The sequence below is a fragment of the Cibotium barometz genome, chromosome 47 (genome assembly GCF_041138505.1).
Source record: "Cibotium barometz isolate CiBa-2024 chromosome 47, ASM4113850v1, whole genome shotgun sequence".
Taxonomy (NCBI): domain Eukaryota; kingdom Viridiplantae; phylum Streptophyta; class Polypodiopsida; order Cyatheales; family Cibotiaceae; genus Cibotium; species Cibotium barometz.
In genome coordinates, this window is record NC_141092.1 from 5,283,779 (window position 1) to 5,303,914 (window position 20,136).

Genomic DNA, 20,136 nt, shown 5'->3' on the forward strand with positions numbered 1-20,136 from the left:
TGGATGTGTCTGTCCAAGTAAAACGGATACTCTCCACTGGCAGGGTGACAGAACCATCAATGGCCTTGCTGCATTGAGCTGGCCAAATGTGCCCAGTGGTGATGTTAATACTGAGCTCCCTCCTTTGGTTCACACAAAACCCTGTGGTCCATTGCGTGAAAGAAACGCAGAAGAGCCACCCAGGAGAACCACCAACAATGCAGAGAGGACGGAGGCCTAGCCTGGCCAAAGATGGTCTCCCCACCCCGATCCTGGTGCCTACCATAAGTGGGGAATGTGGGAGACCATGGGGCGAAGTGCCCCATATAGGAGGGCCCTGAAGGCGGAATCCTTGTATGTGCGATAATAGCTGCTGACATGGCAGCGAGGAGAGAGGGTGGCGAATTTCAACGCCAACACTGCCCCAGAAATAGACACCCAAACGAAGTAGAGCAACAACGCCCGATCGATGACGAGCAGGAGTGAATTCAAGACGGAGTTCAAGAGCCGAACAGGCTCTGATACCATGAAAGAAATGTGGAAGAGCCGCTCAAGAGAAGAGAACCACCAGAGAGGTCGGAGGCCTAAAGCTTGGTCTCCCCACCCCCGATCCTGGTGTCCACCATAAGTGGGGGATAAGGGAGACCATGGGGCGAAGTGCCCCATATAGGAGGGCTGTGAAGGCCGGATCCCTGTATGTGGGATAATAGTTGCTGACGTGGAAACGAGGAGAGAGGGTGGCAAATTTCAACACCAACACCCCCCGGAAATAGACGCCTGAACGAAGCTGAGCAAGAGCACCCGATCGATGTCGAGCAGGAATGAATCCAAGATGGAGCCCAAGAGCTGAACATGCTCTGATATCATGAAAGAAACGCGGAAGAGCCGCCGAGGAGAACAGCCAGTGATGCGGCGAGGACAGAGTAGCCTGGCCAAGGATGGTCTCCCCACCCCCGATCCCGGTGTCCACCATAAGTGGGGAATGTGGGAGACCATGGGGCGAAGTGCCCCATATAGGAGGGCACTGAAGGCGGAATCCTTGTATGTGCGATAATAGCTGCTGACATGGCAGCGAGGAGAGAGGGTGGCGAATTTCAACGCCAACACTGCCCCAGAAATAGACACCCAAACGAAGTAGAGCAATAACGCCCGATCGATGACGAGCAGGAGTGAATTCGAGACGGAGTTCAAGAGCCGAACAGGCTCTGATACCATGAAAGAAACGTAGAAGAGCCGCTCAAGAGAAGAGAACCACCAGAGAGGTCGGAGGCCTAAAGCTTGGTCTCCCCACCCCCGATCCTGGTGTCCACCATAAGTGGGGGATAAGGGAGACCATGGCTAGGCAAGAATAAGTCCTCCTCGGAAGAGGATGGATGGGTGTCACCATTTGGTCCCTTCACCAGTGTTTATTAGTGTCTTGGGGCAAGCCCACACACTAAACAAAACCAAGGTGTGAATGGGGATTTTAGACAAAAGAAAGCTGAAGCATTCACTAGCATATTTTGGCTTGAAAGATGGCTACAGAGCATGAGCAACATGGGATTTTATTTGTTGGTGTGACTTATAAGGTTTATAAGTCAATAGGTTCACACATCATTAAAGTTTGGATGGACTTATTACTTTTTGGGCATGCATATGTGGACAGAAGGAGGCGCCTAGAATTACTTGGCCTAGAAAAGCATAAAGTTGATATTTTGGGCCAGTCCAGCTACTTTTAGCATAAAGGAAAAGCACCACCCAAAAGTAGAGCTGGTTGACCTTATTAAAAGCTGGGAGGTGTTCCTCTTGGGATCATCTTGAGGAGGCGCCCTCATCTCCTGGTCAGCAGTGATCCTCTTCTTTTGCTTACTAGCCTTTGAGCTTGAAGTTGGGACCATGCCTTGTTTCTTTGCTAGTGTTGGAGTACAAGGACAATTGAAGGCTATCCGGACATTACCTCCATCACTCCGAAGGGGGGTTGGTTGGGTAATTTTTTTTTTATAGAAAGGAGACTTCTATCAAGTATGAAAATTTTTGCAAAATGGAGATTTCACACCAAGCAAGGTGGAGATCTCAACCAATTAGGAACCTTGTGCTGCCAATAGGGTCCCTGTGGTTGGGTATTTTACACTCTAGTAGTGTGTCTATTGGTGTGAACACGCCTTAGGGTGTGAACAGCCAATCCAGGCAGAGTTTGTTGCTGCTGCAGCCCCGATGACAGTGGATGCACTCTTCCAAACAGTCACATACCTCCATCTTATCAATCACATGGATCCCCACAAGTTCCCAAGGCTAGCCCTGGAGTCCTCGAGATAGCTAGCACTTGAGGGCAAGCCTGAAATTTGAAGGCCATAAACTAGCTTGACCTTCAAAATTAACCAAATATGTGTATTTATGTCTAAAATTTAGAAAAATTTTCAAAGTAATGGCCTTCTTTTTGAACCCTATTCTTAAAGAGGCATTCTTTAGAAGGTTTGAAGGGATTTAATTCCCTCTGAAGGCTTCCAATTTTAGCATTGCTTGAGGGCCGCTCTCGAGTATGGTTCCACTTGGTTCTCAGTATATGGGCTCCACATGGATCGCCTACCACCCCTTTAGTACAGTTTGGACTCCCCTTTGCTCTAGCTCTCTCATGAGGACACCAACTGGGTTATCCGGTTAGATCTTCTTAGCCTCTACACCCATTGCACATGGATCACACCTTCGGAGGCCCCAACGAAGATGCACTTCTACAGAGATCACTTCCTCACACTCACTAAGGATGGATTCATCCAGCAACTGGGCGTCTTGAGTGTTCACATGTCCCATGCCATGCCGATTGCGATTGGCTAGATATGGTTTTCATCTCACCGCCTCAGAGTGGAGAGAGGTGAGCTGAGCACGTCTTCAGAGCTGAGGAGCTCATATGGAGAACCAAAGAGAGGATCTGCCAATTATGCCACACAGAGGTTGAGACAAAGGAACATTATATATGCCACTACCCAGTATACTATGAGATCCGTGGGAATCACCATTTTCTTCCAGACCCAAGAGGTGGAGGACACCCATACAGTGGATGTTGTCGACCCACCTTGGGCTGCTCTGGACCCACCTCGCCCAAGAGGAGTTACCTCAGACTGGGCCTCCGCATTCCAGCGTGCCCGATACCCCTAGCCCCCTGGACGTCGGCCATGATCCCCTCATCAGCTCTAGATCCAAGACATGCTCCACCGCCATCATGCTACCTTTTGTAGTTGAGGGAGACCTCTCGGCCATACTTATTAGTTCCATGCTTGATATTTTGGAGAGTGGTATACCACTATTGGGGGCTGATGCTCCTCTCATGTTTCATCTTCCTGGTATTCCTTAACGAGTTTCCATGGACAGTTTTGTATCACCCTAGGGAGATAGTTATGTTTTGTTTCTATTTTATTTTCCATTCCATGATGAGATATGCCATGGACATTATTGTATCACTTTGGTCTCATAGGCCCATTGGGTTTTTAGTAGACGCTGAATCTCTCTCTTTGAAGCACCATGAAATCTCAACACCTTTGGGGTTGGGTACTTATCCAATAGGGTCAGGGGAGCCTTGGGATTAGGAAAAGTAGGCAGATTCAGGTGGCTAGGGTTAAGACTTAATAAATCCAAGGTTATTGGCTATTTATGACTGAACTGTTATTTATAGCAGCAAATAAACACTTATATAAGTGAGGCTTGGGTTATTATCGACTCATTGTGGGGATGGCAGATCATGGGCATTGGCTAGTCTTTCCGAGGGCCCTTGTGGGTAGGCATTGGTGGTATGGGATGCCGGGGGTGACTTGCATGGACTCGTGGGAGTGGAACCTTAGACCCTAGCTCGGCGGAGGTTTGTGAACGGGAACCTACGGTTGGGTGGTGAGCTTGCCTGCACCCCTGTTATTTGTTTCTCTATTCTTGTTTATTCCTATGTATTAGGTGATCCTTGGGAGGAGTCGTCCCTTATAGTTGGTATTAGAGCAAGGCGTGTCGTGTTGTTTTTTTATCAAGGGTGCCTAAGCCAGGTATCTCTTGATCACCATATCTGCGTTTTGAATTTGCAAGAAGTCACGTGTATCATGTGGACTTGGCGGTGGGACTTGGCCAGAACTAGCATAGGCGTGTGTCTCAGTTACTAATATATATTCAAAATAATGTCCATGTAAATTGAAAGGGTCATGTTTTGACTTTTGTAATGGAAGATGCTCCAGTATGTTTGAAGGGTGATTTTGCGGTCCCACACTCAATTTTTGTAACTTAGCAGGACTCCGTAATATAATGTGTGTTTGTTATGAAGTTTTTCACTGTGTTGATAGCCTTCCGTCTGATGTTAATTGCGGTTTATAACAGTGAAGATAGATGTTTGAAGAATACTGGTTTAGAAAGCATCAATGTTTGTTTTCACATATGTTTTCTTTGCTGAGTTAGGTTGTGGTCTTCTAGGTGGACAGTTGGTTGATCGCATGATTGTTTGGATGCCAAGGTCTCAGCCTCTGAGGATGAGCTAGCTGGGGGAGGACGAGATTGCCTGACAAGTAGTTGAAATATCTAAGAATTGGGATAGATTGCATGGTATATTTCCCTGTGGGAGCTCCATTAGGACGAGAGTTGTTGGATGTGTGAACACATGTGAATTGTTTCACTATTATTCCAATGGTTTACCTATAGGGTGGACGACAAGCAATCATTTTGTTGGAAGCGATGCATCCCTATTATCGAGTCTGCCTATGGTACTACTCAGCATATGGTTCTAGCAATAGCTAGAATATGTTTGGTAGGAGTTGGGTTAAAACCTAGATTCCCTCAGGCTTTGATAGCTTTAAGGGGACGCAATTATGGTGCCTGGCAGTTAGAAGACTTGGAGAGGGAGGTATGATATCCTCTAGATATGAGGATTTACTAGATCTTGGAAAGAATGGGTATGATGTTGCAGCTAGTAGGTAGTTATCTTGACCGTTTGAGGTTTCCAATTCCACGAGGAGTTGGAGGATTGAAGGATGGTTATATTTTTCTATCTTGTTCCCATGGTCGTATGCTAGAGGAACAACAACTTCAGTTGAGCTGGTTCCTTGATATGTGGCTATGTGGATTTGATAGACAGATATAAACCTGATTTCGGAGATAGTTGATGGAGGTAGCTGGATTCTCCTTCATTTATTTCCAAGCGTGGAAATGTCGTAAGTGGGGAGGAATGTTATGTACCTAGCACTAACCCTTGGGGTTAGCAGGGTTAGGGGAGCCTTGGAATTAGAGAAAGCAGGTGGATTGAGGTGGCTAGGGTTCAGATTTAATAAATCCAAGGTTATTGACGCAGGCACTCGTGGTATGGGACGCTAGGGCTGACTAGCATGGCCTTATGGGAGTGAAACCATAGCCCCTGGCTTGAGTGAGTTTGCGGACGTGAACCTAACGGTTGGGTGGTGAGCTTGCATGTACTCCTTTTTTTTCGTTTTCTCCAATGTATGGGATGCGAGGGTTGACTGGCATGGACTTGTGGGAGTGGAGCGTTAGCGGAAGAGGTTTGTGGATGCGAACCTACGGTTGGGTGGTGAGCTCCTTTTATTTGGTTTCTTTAATCTTGTTTATGCTTGTGTATTAGGGGTCCTTTGGAGGAGTCCCTTACAACTTGTTCTACAAGTTGCGGTCTAAAAGGGGAGGCCCTAAGGGTAGGAGAATCTTTCATTTGGGTTTTCGTAATTTATTAATGGAATCCATCAATTTGTTTAGAGAGGTCATGGTTGTACCATTTTATGGTCAGCTTGGAAAACCCAAAGCTGCTTATCCATTCTCTCTGTCAGTTTTCAACTCCCACTCCCTCTCTTGAAGAAGCCATTTTTGCAAATAAGATGCTGAAATTAACAAGCCAAAAAGAACAAGGTACTTCCGGATTTTGTTGGAAGTACCCTTCCCATAGCTGCCGGTTGAAGTAACATGCAAGCGACGATTGCAGAACGAGTAATAGAAGTCGATTTTTTGAATTGAAATACTAAAGCCGTAAAAGCTTTATAAGCTAAGGTATAAATGATTTAATATTTAATCTTTGAAAATATTTTTGGAAATAAAAAAGCTTTATAAGCTAAGGTATAAATGATTTAATATTTAATCTTTGAAAATATTTTTGGAAATAAAAAAGACTATAAACAAGCCAACCGTAGCGGAATGAACAAAATTGCCTTGCGCATCTGATTGTGGGGTTCACCACTGTTCTTGTATGCATCCTCTAAACCCTAATTACAACAATTAGTAGGTTAACATAGATTAAGCATAAACAAGAGAACCTTAATTTCATCGGAGAGATTGCTTTGTTCTTCCACCTCCTAGCCATAATAGGGCCTCTCTCTCCCTCATGCACGACACTTTCCTGAATCGCCCAATTGGTTTTTCCTTAATTTATACAATTTCCTTGCTCAATGCTTGCCATGTGGCCAAATAATTATTCAACCCCTTTGGGATTTCACCTTAATCCTTAAATTAAATGCCCTTAGCATCCCTTAGGCCTTTCTTTCTTTTAAAAAGGTGGATTTGTGTAGTCTCCCAACTACCGTTCTACCACCTTAACTACACATGAACCCAACTGTTCTACCATCTTAACTACATGAGGACCATCGACTACCCTTAGACCACATTGGCTACCCAAAGCACCAACTGGACTACCCATCCTTGGTAGAGATTCCAGACGACCGTAACACCAAGTGCATGTGACCTGCCCATGCGAGGGGTTGCCCAACATGCGTGGTTGTCCTCCCAAGCCTACTCGACTGCTCACACAGTTGCCCGACTATTGTCAAGGCTGTGCTGATCACATTGAGATGATGTCACACTAGGAGGGAGTTAGGTACCGTACCACCGGCACCCCAGTCAAGCCCAAGACCAGAGCTGCAACAAAGAAGCTTCATCGGAATGCTCAGGAGCCCGGGGAATCTGATGCTCTGGAGTGATGTCAATGCCCACTTGGCATCCCGGGCCAGTGTCACAAGGACAATCTTGCTGAGCTCCAACAAAGAAGCTTCATCCGAATGCTTAGGAGGCGGTCCGGGGGGTTCTGATGCTCTGGAGTGATGTCAATGCCCACTTGGCATCCAAGATAACAAGCCGTGGTGTTGTTGGGGATCCATTGGAAGGACTGGTTATGGCATGCAGCATAGAGGCGGAATAAAAAAGCGAGTTCAATGGTTGTCCGCATGTCCTCAAAAATGCATAGTAAGCTAGCAAGCTCAGCGGTCTTGTCCTGTTCGCAAAAAAGCAATAGTATCCATGTTTACATGTGTGCTGTAAAGAGCGATATGCATTAGTTCTTCTTCGTGACTAACCCAATGCCCAGCAATTGTGTGCTTGCCATCGATCCTCCTGCTCTTCTCGCCCCAGCAGGTATGGTCCCCTTTTCCTCATAAGCAGATTCCTGATGGTGCTTGCCTTCTCTACCTCCCTCGACACCATACATGCGCCACATCCTTAATTTACTACTGTAAACCCTCAATTTCCAGTACGCTAGACCATGATATGCATAACCTTTCTATATGGTCCACCCATTACACTAGGGCTGTGAATAGTATGTTATTTGGCCATTTAATTAAGGGCAGTAGGCGCTTTAATATTCATCTCCTTTCTCTGCTCCAAGCTTGCATGCACACAGCACCATGAATCAGGCCAGGCCGCCTGCATAACCTTTACATATGTTTTAAATTTCTGGCTAAGTGTATGAAAAAGACCTAATAAGCATTTTAATACTTGCAATAGTGTTAAATGTGGCTTTGCTTTATTTTGTTTATATTGTTTAAATGATGCTTTGCTTTGCCTTAAATACGAAAATGCCCCCCTGAGAACCTAGCTGTGGGTCAATGAGTAGAGGCCCAAAATCTCCCAAATGAGGCTGTTGAAAAGGCCATCCATAGCATGGTGCCCTCCAAGAAGGCCTAGTCAACTCGATCAAGGCCTTCTCATAGTCAGAGAGAAGCAGGTAAAGATCCTGTTCACCGTATCTGCATTGACGTTGCCTCTCAAAGAGTGAAGATATTATCCACCAGAATTCTCTGATCCCGAATAAAGCCTCACCCTCTTTGGCACTGCTTGCAAAATCCTAGCCATGGCAATCAGTCATCAGCCTCCTGGACCTCATCCATGACACGCACATACCCCTGACCGCATGACTTCATTGAAGGCAGCCCATAATCCAGCCTTCATGAGATCCCAGTGTCATTGAAAAAGGGAGACAAGAAGTCTATCTTGGCCCTGGAACTTTGAATGAGGGAGAGCATGAAGAGAGCCCTCTTGATGTCATCTTCGAGAATGGTGAGTCCAAAAATCTCTCTAGGTCCAATGGCACGACGGCCCTCTCATGTGCTTCCAAACCTCTGGCGCACTTGATCTTGAAGTGGTGAGGGCAGGCCGATGGAAAGGAGGTAGTGATAGATGTCAGTGGCAATGCCGTGGACCCGGGGGGCTTGGATGCACCACCCCATCTGGGCCACAGAGGCAGCGAACACCATCTCTGCAGTGATGCGGGCCATTCAGGCAAAAGAATCTCTGGTTACGTCAGCCCCAGCTTGGGTCCAAAAGGATGCTTGCGCGTGGTAATGATACTACACCCTTTGAATCTCTATGGCCTTAAGAGTAGTGTGTGCGGTCTTCATCTGTGTGCCCAACGAGGTGCTGCATGGGGTCTCCTATTATTCTTGCCTATACTCAATCCAATCAATGAGCTTTAACACAAGCTCATGCTCTAACCGTGCTATTTGCATCTGACCATGCAAACCATCATCACATACATCATGTTGCATCACATTAGTGCCAATGATATGGTCATCATATAGGCCATCAACAAATGATGTAGCTCCATTGTTGCTACCATCACATACATCATTCTCATCATAGAGAAGGTCAAACCCTTGAGTGATTTTTATCTCACCCTCCTCGGTGATCACCCAATCAATCTGCATGCCACTTTCCTTCAACGCTTCAGAGGTCGAAGGCAAATCTCCACCAAAACCTGTTCCTTGGTCAATGTGTGTGCATCATCCCATGCCACATATCCATGTGTATCACCATTATTGGTTGCATCATCATCAAGCCAAACCGGGTTGTCATAACAACCATCATCATAAGCAAATGCATCTTCATCCTCGATGTCTACAACATCACCTTGTTGCTTTTGTGCATCATAAGTATCATCAAAAACATCTACCATATCATGATCAAACATGTTGTGCTTAAACAAATACATGTGAATTTGTATCTATATGTGTGTGCATGTACAACTGCACTTAACTGCATTTAATGAACTTCTACACTGAAATCTGGTAGACCTAGCATCTTCCTCCGTTCCACTGCTGGTATTTCTGGATTGAGGTTGCTTCTTTGTAGTCAAGAGGAGCTAGCTGACTCTGAGTTAGATGATGACACAGCCATGTTCTTGGAGGACTCACACATATGCTTATGTTCCTTCCGAGTAGCACTGGAAGAGTTTTTTTTTTTTCCCGAGAAAAGATCCTTTCATTAGTTATAAAAAAAACGCCCACTGGGCTACAAAACCCCTCCCTTGCTCATAAGAAGGCAGAGCAGAGATGCAATCAAGGCAGCTAGGGAGACTCTCCCTAGGTGCAAAAAAGTGCAAATACAAGTACAAATAACTGAGAGGCTATATCATACAATAGGAGGGGTGAAAATCCAAACAGGTGGCCTGTAGTGCCATCGGGGGTACCCGCGTGTAGAGTATAGAAGGGGCCGCTGTGCCAAGTGGTGTGAAAGGCCTGGCGCCGCAAGATCGCTCGATCCGAGTCGCCCCGGCTGCGGTCATACTGTCCTCGCAGGGTGTGTATCAACTCCTGCCAGATACTCCGAACAGTCTCTGCTGGTGGCTCTAGTCTCCCCTCAAAGGCCCTGAAACAACGGGCTCTCCAGGTGAACCATATGGTGAGGCTACTGAGAAGCTCCCATTGTAGATCCCTCTCCTGTGTCCAGTCGGCCGGACGAGAAATCCGGTGAAGGAAAAAGGCGAGGCTGGTCCCAAATGAATCTGATGGCGTGGCTGTCCTGCTCCGACTCGTATCCCAGAGCAGGCCCTGACGAAGTCGACCAAGCAACGGCTCGCCACGTATACATGCCCTTTGGAGAGAGCGGGGCCAAAATGCGCAGAATCCTCAGCCAAATCTGTTGCGCCCGTGGACAGTCCCATAGGCAATGTGGCTGTGTCTCCAATGGGTGGCCGCATCTGACGCAGGCGACGGAAGGCCATTGTAGACAAGCCAGGTGCCAACTGCAGAGCCCTTGTGGGCAACCAGCCCCACTGGAAAATCGAGATCCTGCGTGCCTGTCGGCTAGCCCAGAGCCTGGTCCAAAAATCCTCCAGGAACTCCTGTGAGAGTCCCTCTAGCCTCCAATGCTCCGATGCAGCCGGAGAAACCCTCCTCCTCGCCGTCAAAATATGCCTCCCCAACCGAACAGTGTACTGGAAAAAGGTAATCTCTGTGGCCTCGGGGGACGCATAAGGATCATGCCACTCGTACTCGCCAGGGTCCCACTGGAGCCGGGCCAAGGGGCGCGCAGCATATGCCCATATGCGCCAATCAGAGTCCACATCTGCAGGGTGTGGATCAATATGCCACTTCCGAGAAGCGGCGGCCACTACCCGAATCCTCTGAAAGATGCACTCTGCAACCAAAGGCGACTCCGCCTCCACTCTCTGAAGTCTGCCCTCATCTTGTATCTCATAGAAGAGGCATCTACCATCCTCAGTGCAAGCTCTGACAGCAATCAGGATCTCCAACTGTGTAAAGGCTCCCATCCACCGTGGGACCGCTGGCTCGAAAGGCAAGAACCACTCAGTGAGTGCCTCCTGAATGTCATCCCTCATAATCAGCCCCCCTTTGAAGTGACTCAGCCTCTCCACCTGGATCTCCTCCGGGAGGCTGCAAAAGGCCTGCCAATCTCCAAAACTGCGTGCTGGGCCTGCCGCCAATGGTCCCCAGGCTAGACGAGGCCGAGAACCCAGCATATGACCATGCTTTGTGGGTATCGCGGGGCTCCAGATGAGCGGTTGTCTGGCCCGCTCCTCATCACAAGTGGGAGGTCTCTGAGAAAGCCCTGGTCTCAGCAGCTCCCAAGCTCGCAGGATGCTCAAGGCAAATCTGTCCTCCCATCCTCTACTGAGGCCTGTCCTCCTCATCTCTATGAAGATCCAGCGTATCTCTGGTGCCCATGTGCCCCCTGTTGGGGGAGATCTAGCCTGCAGCCGCTGAAAAAGAAGCTCCTTCCAAGGCTTAGTGCCTGGAAGTAGCCCCCGAACAATAAGCTTCCCCAACAAGGCTCTGCTCTGATCAGCTGGATCTATAATGCCCAAGCCCTCTTGGGCCAGCGGAAGAGTGATAACTGCCCAAGCAACCTTAGCCCGGGCCGGCTGACCATCCCGCCCAGACCAAAGAAAGTTCCTGATCAGCCTCTGTACCTGACTGATGCAAGAGCTCGAGAAGATCCAGCAAGACGTGATGTACTACATAGTCGCTAAAAGCACCTGATTTGTCACCACCAGCCAAGGATAGCCGAGCTGTACTCCAATATAAAAGCTTCTTCCGAATGCTCAGAAGAAGCGGGGTGATCTGTTGCTCGGGTGACAAATCAAGTCCAATCTGGCATCCCAGATACTGCACTGCTGTGCCAGGAGGAATCCATCTAAAACCGGGTCTGGGCTCCATGACAGAGCGGGAGCGCTACTGATCCAAAAAGCCACTGTCTTGCGCCAATTGATCAATGCTCCCGAAGCCACACCAAAAACCTGTAGAGCGACTGCTCTGCCCTCTGCAGATTGGCCTCCTGGCCATGTAGAAACAATCTTGTGTCATCAGCAAACTCAGAATCGAGCAGGTTTCCCCCCCGGACTGGAAGCTGAAGTCCTCTCAAACCAACCTCCTCTGCTGTCAGACACATGCTCATAGCCTCTACAAAGAAGAGAAAAAGGAACGAGGCGAGAGGGCATCCCTGACGGACTGATCTAGTCAACTCAAAACTCGGCCCCCGTCCTCCTGCCATCAACACCTGGCTACGAGCTGTGGAGTATAGAGCCGCCACTCCTCGAATCCAGTCTGGCTCAAAACCCAGGCGAAGCATAGTGCCCTCTAGGAAGCCCCAATCGACTCTATCGTATGCCTTGTCAAAATCGAGATGCATCACGACCAAGTCCTCACCGAGAAATCTAGCTCGGGCTGTCGCCTCTCAAAAGGTGAAAATGTTGTCAAGGATACTGCGCTCCTTGACGAATCCTGTCTGGGTAGCATGAATCAACTCCCCAAGGAAGGGCTGGATCCTCAAACTCAAGGCCTTTGCTAGGACCTTGTAGACAGTATTGAGGATCGTAATAGGCCTCCAATGCCGAATATCATCTGACACTCCTTCCCCCTTGGGGATAAGAAAGATCAAGCCCTCTGAAAAGCTTTGCGGTATCACCCCAGTGTCCAAAACATACTGAAAGCCCCTGCGGAGGCCTGGCCCCAAAAGGTCCCAATAGCACATAAAGAAGGCAGGCGTCAATCCATCCTCCCCAGGGCAACTATGACGCGGAAGGACTCTCAAAGCCTCAACAAGCTCATCCTCTGAAAGGGGCTCACCCAAAACTGTGCGCATATGATCTGTGACCCTCCTCTGCACATGGGCCCACACAGTCTGTCTGCAAGCATCATGTGTCTCCGTGGGCTGGCTCCGCTGAAAGCAGGTCTCTATAGAACTCAGTGGCAATGGCTCTAATCTCCTCGGGCTCAGTGGCTAACGATCCGTCCTGCCTCTTGAGTTGGCGTACTGCTCGAGCATGGCGGGGTCCGATGAACTCCCCAGTCACTCTATCACCAAGCTGCGTCCACTGAGAGGCCTGGCGATGATAGTAGAACTCATGTCTCTGCTCCTCTGCCTCTCTAACCTCCTGGCGTGCCTGGCTCAGCTGGGATGCCACCCACTCACATGTAGGCAGCTGCTCTCCTGAAGACGCTGAAGCGAAGCAAGGCTACGTCTCAAGCGACGCTCCCGCTCTCGAGTCTCTCTCAGCCGTGTTAAGGCTCTAGCGTGCAGGAAAGAGCTGAGCTCGATGAGTCCCTGGGCACACTGGCCTGCTGCATCCAGGTCAGAGCTCTGGCTATCATGCCATATCCTCTCAATGTCCTCAAAAAGACTGGGATTTGTAAGTATCCTCTCTGGGATCCTCAACTGCAAGCTGGTCTCCCGTGTCCTCTCCTCCAGTGTCAAAATAACTGGCGCATGGTCTGAAAAAGAGGTGCCAGCGAGAATGCCAACGGAGCCACCCCGCTCCCCGAACCTGTCGCCCACATAGAAGCGATCAATCCGTGATAGATTAGTCCCTCCCTGCCGGCGATCCGATCGAGAAAAACTAAGACTGTCCCGAGAGCGAGAGAAAGCCTCATGTTGCCATGCATCAGTGATCCGTAGTGACATACAAAATCGCTCCCAAGCTGCAAGCTCTGTGCCGTGCACTGTAACATGACTGCCTCCCACCCTATCGGCTTGGTCCTCAAGCATGTTGAAGTCTCCCCCAACACACCAAGTATCAAAGAAATGTGCCAACTCCCAGAGTCGGCCTATCACATCTGTCATCTCCAAATCGCTCACATGGTGAGAAAACTCAACTGCCTGAGTCTTCAACACACTAAGAGCGAGATCAAGAATCCACCACTCCCGGTCGCTAGTGCCGCAAAGAGGGAAGGAGAAGACCACCGCTGAATCAAGTGCCTTCTCCCCTCGGGCCGGAGGTATCACCACATGAACTCTGATGGTGTATTGGCTCATGGGGGCCCTCCGCTCCAAAGAGGTGTGTGAAGGAGTAGTCGAAAGCCTCCGAGCGCTGTCTAGTGTCGAGACTACTCAGCCGACTGCGGATAGACGATATCCGTGAAGCACGAATTGGCATGGTAGGTCTCCTCTGCGGTGCTCGAGCAAGGTCGGTGCTCAGTGCCCGCCGGACTGTAGGTGAGCGCCAGGGAACTGCCAGTGTCTCCCGAGGAGCTGAGGCGAGCGGAGGGGGAGGAGGGGGGGGGAGAAGGAGCCGCTGAAAAAGCGGGAGCGGGGACGGGAGGAGGCGAAGGTGGAAGCGAGGCAGGAGGGGGGGACGGGGGAGGGGGGGGTGCTGGCATCTCCTGATCCTCAGCCTGCGCTGGGGTCTCCTCCTGGAGGGGAGCGAAGCTGTTCCTCACTGGAACCCAGTGACGCTGAGGCTGTGACTGCTGCTGCGTCAGTCTCTGGGCATGCTGCTGTGGCTGTCTCCCTCTACGGCGCCCCTGTCCAGGCTGCCAATCCGAGGTCTCTGTGGGCTGAGTAGGTGTCCCGGAGGCTGCCTGCCGAGCCGCATCTGTGGGCGGGCCATCGGGGGTCTGCTGCTGCGGTGAAGGTCGGGGTCTCCTGCGAGGGCAGGCCTTGGCCAGGTGGCCGACCTGCCTGCATATAAAACACTGGTTCGGGAGCCCCGAAAACTCCACTCTCTGATCAATCCATCCCCCCCTATCCTAGGTAACTGAATGACCTTTGGAAGGGAGGAGATGTTAGAAACCATAACTCTGAGACCGAAGGCACGATCCTTATGCATCCCTTGAGGCCACAGAGATTACCTTTTTCCAGTATACTGTTCGGCTGGGCCGGCATATTTTGATGGCGAGGAGGACAGTCTCTCCAGCGGCAGCGGGGCATTGGCGGCTACAGGGACTCTCACAGGAGTTCCTGGAGGATTTCTGGGCTCGGCTCTGGGCTAGTCGACAGGCCCGCAGGATCTCGACTTTTCAGTGGGGCTGGTCGCCCACAGGGGCTCAGCAGTTGGCACTTGGCTTGTCTACAGGGGTCTTCTGGCGGCCTGCGTCCGATGCGGCCACCCTATGGAGACACAGAGACACTGCCTTTGGGATTGCCCTCACCGCAGCAGATTTGGCTGCGGATGCTGCGTATTCTGGCTCCCCTCTCTCCAGAGGGTATGTTTACGTGGGGTGCCGCTGCTTGGTCGACTTCGTCAGGGCCTGCTATGGGCTATGAGATGGAGCAGGGCAGTCAGGCCATCAGATTTATTAGGGGCTAGCCTCGCCTGGTTCCGGCACCGGATTTCTCGTCCGCCAGCTGGACACAGGAGCGGGATTTACGATGGGAGCTCCTCAGCAGCCTCACCATCTAGTTCACCTGGAGGGCCCGGTGCTTTACGGCCTTTGAGGGGAGATTGGAGCCACCAGCAGAGACTGTACGGGGGATTTGGCAGGAGTTGATCCACACCCTGTGAGGACAGTACGACCGCATCCGGGGAGACTCGGATGAGGCGATCTTGCGGCGCCAGGCCTTTCACACCACCGTTGTGGCCCCTTCTACACCTTACACACGGGATCCCCCCGTTGGCACTACAGGCCACCTGTTTGGCTCTTCCCCCCCCCTATTGTATGATTTAGCCTCTCAGTCCTTTGTACTGATGCTTGTATTTTGCAGCACCTAGGGAGAGTCTCCCGGGCTGCCATGCTGTATTCACTGCTCTGTTTCTCTTATGAGCAGGAGAGATCTTTTGTAGCCCTACGGGCGTTTTTATATAACTAATGAAAGGATCTTTTCTCGGGGAAAAAAAAAAAAACTCTGACCGAAGGCAGGCCAGTTGCTCTAGCCACCACTGAAGCTGTTGTGGGGCCAGTCTCAAGCACCGAGCCCACCAATGATCCGATCCTAGAAAGAAGCGGAAGGTACTCGCGGCGAAGTCCAGGGAAGCAGACTGTAACATGGAATAGGCGCTCTCCCTGCTTGGCCGCTACTGGGTCGAAACCATGCTGCCAAGGTCTGAAGAAGGCCCGAGCGCCCCTGATGTCAAGGGGACTCATGGCTAGGACCTGGGCCACGCTCTGGGCTGTCTCGAACTCAATCTAGTAGTGTCCGCGGCCCACTAACTGAACGTCCAGGATCTTGCCCACATCTGCAACAAGAAGGCGGGCCTGGAGTAGATCCCGGATCTCCCCTCTGCTGGGGCGGGTGCCAACTATACGGCAGATGGTGGAATGTGCCTAGAGGCGTTCCACCTCTGCGGGGCGAGGCTCGCTTCCTCTTCTGGCGAAAGAGAAAGCCTGATGGGGGTATCCTTAGGGGCGGGCGAGGGGGCTGCGGAAGAGTCCCTCTGAGGTGGGGCGGGAGGAGCCTCCATCAGAGTCTGAAGTTGAGTTGAGGGCGAAGCGATAAACGAGGGGGTCTTGCAAGAGCCAAGCTGCACGAGAAAACGGAGCGGGGAGGGGAGGAGAGGGATGGGCGGAGAAAACAGAGGGGAGAGGGGGGCGAAAAAAAAAGAGAAAAAAAAGGAAAAGCAAAAAAGAAAGGGGGAGGGCGGGGGAATGAAAAGGGGGGGGGGGAGCGGGGAGCGAAAGGGCAGAGGCGGAGGAGGGGGGGGCAGCGGGGAGCGAAAGGGGGGGCGGGGAAAGCGCGCAAGGGGGAGAGGGCGGGGGCAGGCAGGGGAGGTGGGACGCGGATGAAGGGGGGGGGGAGCGGGGGGTGCAAAAGAAACAGGCGGGCAGGGGGCGAGAGAAGGGGGGGGGTGCGAGCAGTCGGGGAGAGGCTAGGTCATGAGGGCGATGAGGGGGGGTGCGAGCAGGCGGCAGCTCGAGCAGGGTGAGGGCGAAGGCTTCAGCGAGCGAAAAAAACACTGGAAGAGTTTTGTTTGGCAGCAGGGGAACTTATTAACCGGCACAAATCTGTTTGTTTTTGGATTAGTGAATCACCGAGAGTTGCTTGGGGTGTAGAGCTTGGTTTTACTTGGATCAGTAGAGGATGCACTTCTAGATATTTCGGATGCCAGGTTGGGGTTGATATTACTCTTGCAGAGTAGTTTGCTCCGGTACTTATGAGCATTTGGAAGAAATTTCCTCATTGGAGTTCCAAGAGATTAGATTTAGCCTCTAGAGCTTTGGTGGCTAATCAGGTACTGCTTGCCTTGGCCTAGTTTATTGCCTCTTGTTGGTGCTTCTCTCGTGCGTGCATTGGTCAGCTACAGAGATTGATCCACAATTTTCTTTGGTCGGTTTTGGATGGCACCATAGACACTCGTGCCAGGGTAGCTTGGCTCACAGTTATTCAACCCAGACGAGAGGGGGGACTGAATATTATGGATCCGGATGTTCAATGAGGGCGTTGCTTTGCAAACTTGTGGTCAGAGGTCTCCTACCAGGCACTGAGCCTTGGAAGGATTTTTTCTTGTCTCAGATTTCTGGATGTACACCCCGTGTTGGGAGAGACTGGCTACCCAACACACTGTTTTTGTTCACAGCAGTCACACGGGGACGCGGGGACGGGCCGTAGGGACGCGGGACGCGAGGACGGGGATGGCCGGGGACGGGTGGGACGCGCAGGGGACGCTGTGCAACACGGGGACGCATGAGGGCGTCCCGGGGACGCGTTCCCGAAACGCGGGACGGGCAGGGGACGCGGTGAGGGGACGTCTCCAACGGCCAGAAACGGGCAGAAAATGGCCAGAAACGGGCAGAAACGGGCAGAAACGGGCAGATTTCCAGCTATAAAAAAAGGCACTCTCTCTATTGCACCCACACTCATTTCTCAAGCCTCAAGCTTCCAAATCCAAACTTCAAAGTTCCAAGTTGTGCCAACTTCCAAGCCATCTCTCTCTCTCTCTCTCTCTCTCTCTCTCTCTCTCTCTCTCCAAGCCATCTCTCTCTCTCCAAGTTCCATGATCCATCCCTCTTGAGACTTGCAAGCCTCAAGAGTCAAGCAATACTTGTAACTCTCTATTGCACCCTTCTTCCCTCTCTCTCACACTATCATCATTCATGGCATCTCAAGGTGAAGGCGCCGCCGCCACATCTTCCGTTGCGGGCTCTTCAGGAAGGAGGCCGGCGGTGCACACATGGTCATGGTGGGATGAGGTCCACTACGCTAGTCGTGGAGTGGGCGGTGGTTCAAGGGCATGGAATTGCAAGCTTTGTTCCTACAAGAGAAGTGGCGGCGCCAACAAAGTGCGAGCTCACTTTTTGCACGAGGCCGGTCATCAAGTGCAATTTTGCGCACGCGTTACTCCTGAGAAGCGAGCGGAGCTTCTTGAGAAGCTCAAGGTTTATGAGACGGCCGAGGCGGCAAAGAGAGGGCGACATGTTGCCGTTGATCCTCATGATGTGGTGAGAGCACGAGAGCAACCGACGCGAATGGAGGTGGAGAGGAACGCAAATCTTGCTTCAAGCCCTCAACCATTCAAGTCCTCCATTCCCATCCGCCGTCAATCCACTCTTAACGAGAATTGGAACCCAAAATTGAAGGATGAGGTGGATAGGTCGGTGGCTAGGTTCTTCTACCACGACCCCTTTGCTTTTCAAGCGGCACGGTGAGAGTCGAGACTCAATTCTCTTCACTCTTTTTTTTTAAATGTCTCATGCTTCAAAGCATTTGTCATATTGCCAAAAAAAGCTAACATGCTACATGGTTTTCCTTACTTGAAATAGGTCTCCTTACTTTCGTGAGATGGCCACAAAGATCGGGGAATATGGCCCCTCTTATGTGCCACCTTCATCGGAAAAGATTCGCACCACTTTGCTTGATAGGGAGAAGTTGGCCATTGAGCAGGCGGCGGCGGATACACAGGCAACATGGGAGACTAACGGAGTCTCTCTCATTGTAGACGGATGGAGTGACACGCGCAAGCGCTCCATCCATGGAGTGGTGGCCTACTCAAGGGGCAAAGTGTACTTCATCGAGTCACATGATGCGAGTGGCACTGGGAAGGCCGTGGATGTGCTTGCCGCGGAATGGGCGTCCACGATCGAGGTCATTGGGCCGGAACTTGTGGTCGGCATGGTGGCGGATGGAGAGGCGTCAAATAGGGCAGCCGGGAGCATTATTGAGTCAATGTATCCATCCATCACAGTTTCTTTTTGCATGGCCCATTGTCTCAACAACCTCCTCAAAGACATAGGTGCCTTGCCATGGATTGCACCCACCATTGAGGAGGCTAACCAGCTTGTATCCTTTGTCCTCAACCACCAAAGGCTGCGACATGAGTTCTCTAAAAGGAGCACTCTTTCCCTCCTCAAGTATTCTGAGACAAGGTTTGCATACAACTTCCTCATGCTAGGCCGCTTGTCTACATGTGGCGGAGCCCTAAGAGGGCTTTTCCTTAGTGATGAATTTTCTGCCATGCCGCAGTCAAAATCGGCAACAGGGAGAACGTGCCGAGATCGCGCCGACGATGCCGCTTGGTGGGAGAAGGTGAAGACACTCGATGCCTTGGTCAAGCCTATTGTTCACCTTCTACGAGTCATTGACGGCCGTGAACCATGTATCGGCAAGGTCTATGAGGCCATGGATCGCATGATCGAGTCACTCCAGCAGCTTGTGCCCGACAGGGCCGAGTTTGAGGAGATCCACTCATTATGTGAGTCCAGGTGGAACTCCTACTACTCCCCTCTTCATGCGGCTGCCTTTGTGGTTGATCCAGAGTTCCAGGGCAGAAAGCAAGAGGCCGACAAGGAAGTAAGCAGGGGATGGCGGATCATTTTGGAGCGCTTAGAGCCCGACCCTACCATCAGGCGGAAGATCAGAGACCAGCTATCTCAGTACAGGACGCGGCAGGGATCTTTTGGATGTTTAGATGCACAGCTTGACCGCCTCAAGATTGGGTCTCCTCTTTGGTGGGAGGATTACGGATCAGATGGGCCGGAGTTGCAGCGCTTGGCTATTCGCATCCTTAGCCAGGCTGTGAGCTCTAGTTGCTTGGAGCAACTTTGGAGCGTTTACAGTCACATTGCCTCTAAGAAGAGGAACCGCCTTGAAGTGCAAAGGGCAAGTGATTTGGTTTTTGGGCATGCTATGTGCGACAGCAACAGGGAAGGCGGATCCCTTCACCGAATGGGAGATGGCATAGCAGGATCCTGCAGCTCAGGAGCATCTTGAGGAGGTAGAGGAGGAGCTACAGCCTGAGGGGGAGGAGGAGGCTTCAAATGGCATCGACGACTTCGACTTCCAAGCCTCCCGCCAGGCTAGCACTTCAGGAGCTTGAGGCTTGACTCTTGAGCCTTGAGCCATCTCACCTTTTTTGTGCCCACTACCAATGGCCATGATCTATTGTGATCTATCTAGTATCCCTATTTTGTACCCACTCTTTTTTGTAACCCTCACTGCCCATGAGGCATGTACTTATCTCTTTGTATCTATCAGACTATCAATCACATAATCAGTGTG

The 20,136-nt window shown here is 50.9% G+C and overlaps 2 protein-coding genes and 1 long non-coding RNA gene across 8 annotated transcripts in view; 2 read left to right on the top strand and 1 right to left on the bottom strand.

Annotated features, from left to right (window-relative positions):
• LOC147611294 (CDPK-related kinase 5-like) overlaps positions 1 to 20,136 on the bottom strand; it is a 52,232-nt gene that overhangs the window by 25,011 nt on the left and 7,085 nt on the right. The gene's annotated exons all lie outside the window — the stretch shown is intronic.
• The window catches only part of LOC147611295 (uncharacterized), a 52,159-nt gene that overhangs the window by 25,000 nt on the left and 7,023 nt on the right, over positions 1 to 20,136 (top strand). The gene's annotated exons all lie outside the window — the stretch shown is intronic.
• LOC147611296 (uncharacterized) lies at positions 18,493 to 19,848 on the top strand. The gene has a single exon (XM_086784841.1). The coding sequence runs from the start codon at positions 18,751 to 18,753 to the stop codon at positions 19,846 to 19,848; it is 1,098 nt and encodes a 365-aa protein (XP_086640967.1). The 5' UTR covers positions 18,493 to 18,750.

Coding starts and splice junctions, on each gene's coding strand:
- LOC147611296 (XM_086784841.1), top strand. CDS start 18,751: ATGGTGGCGGATGGAGAGGCGTCAAATAGGGCAGCCGGGAGCATTATT.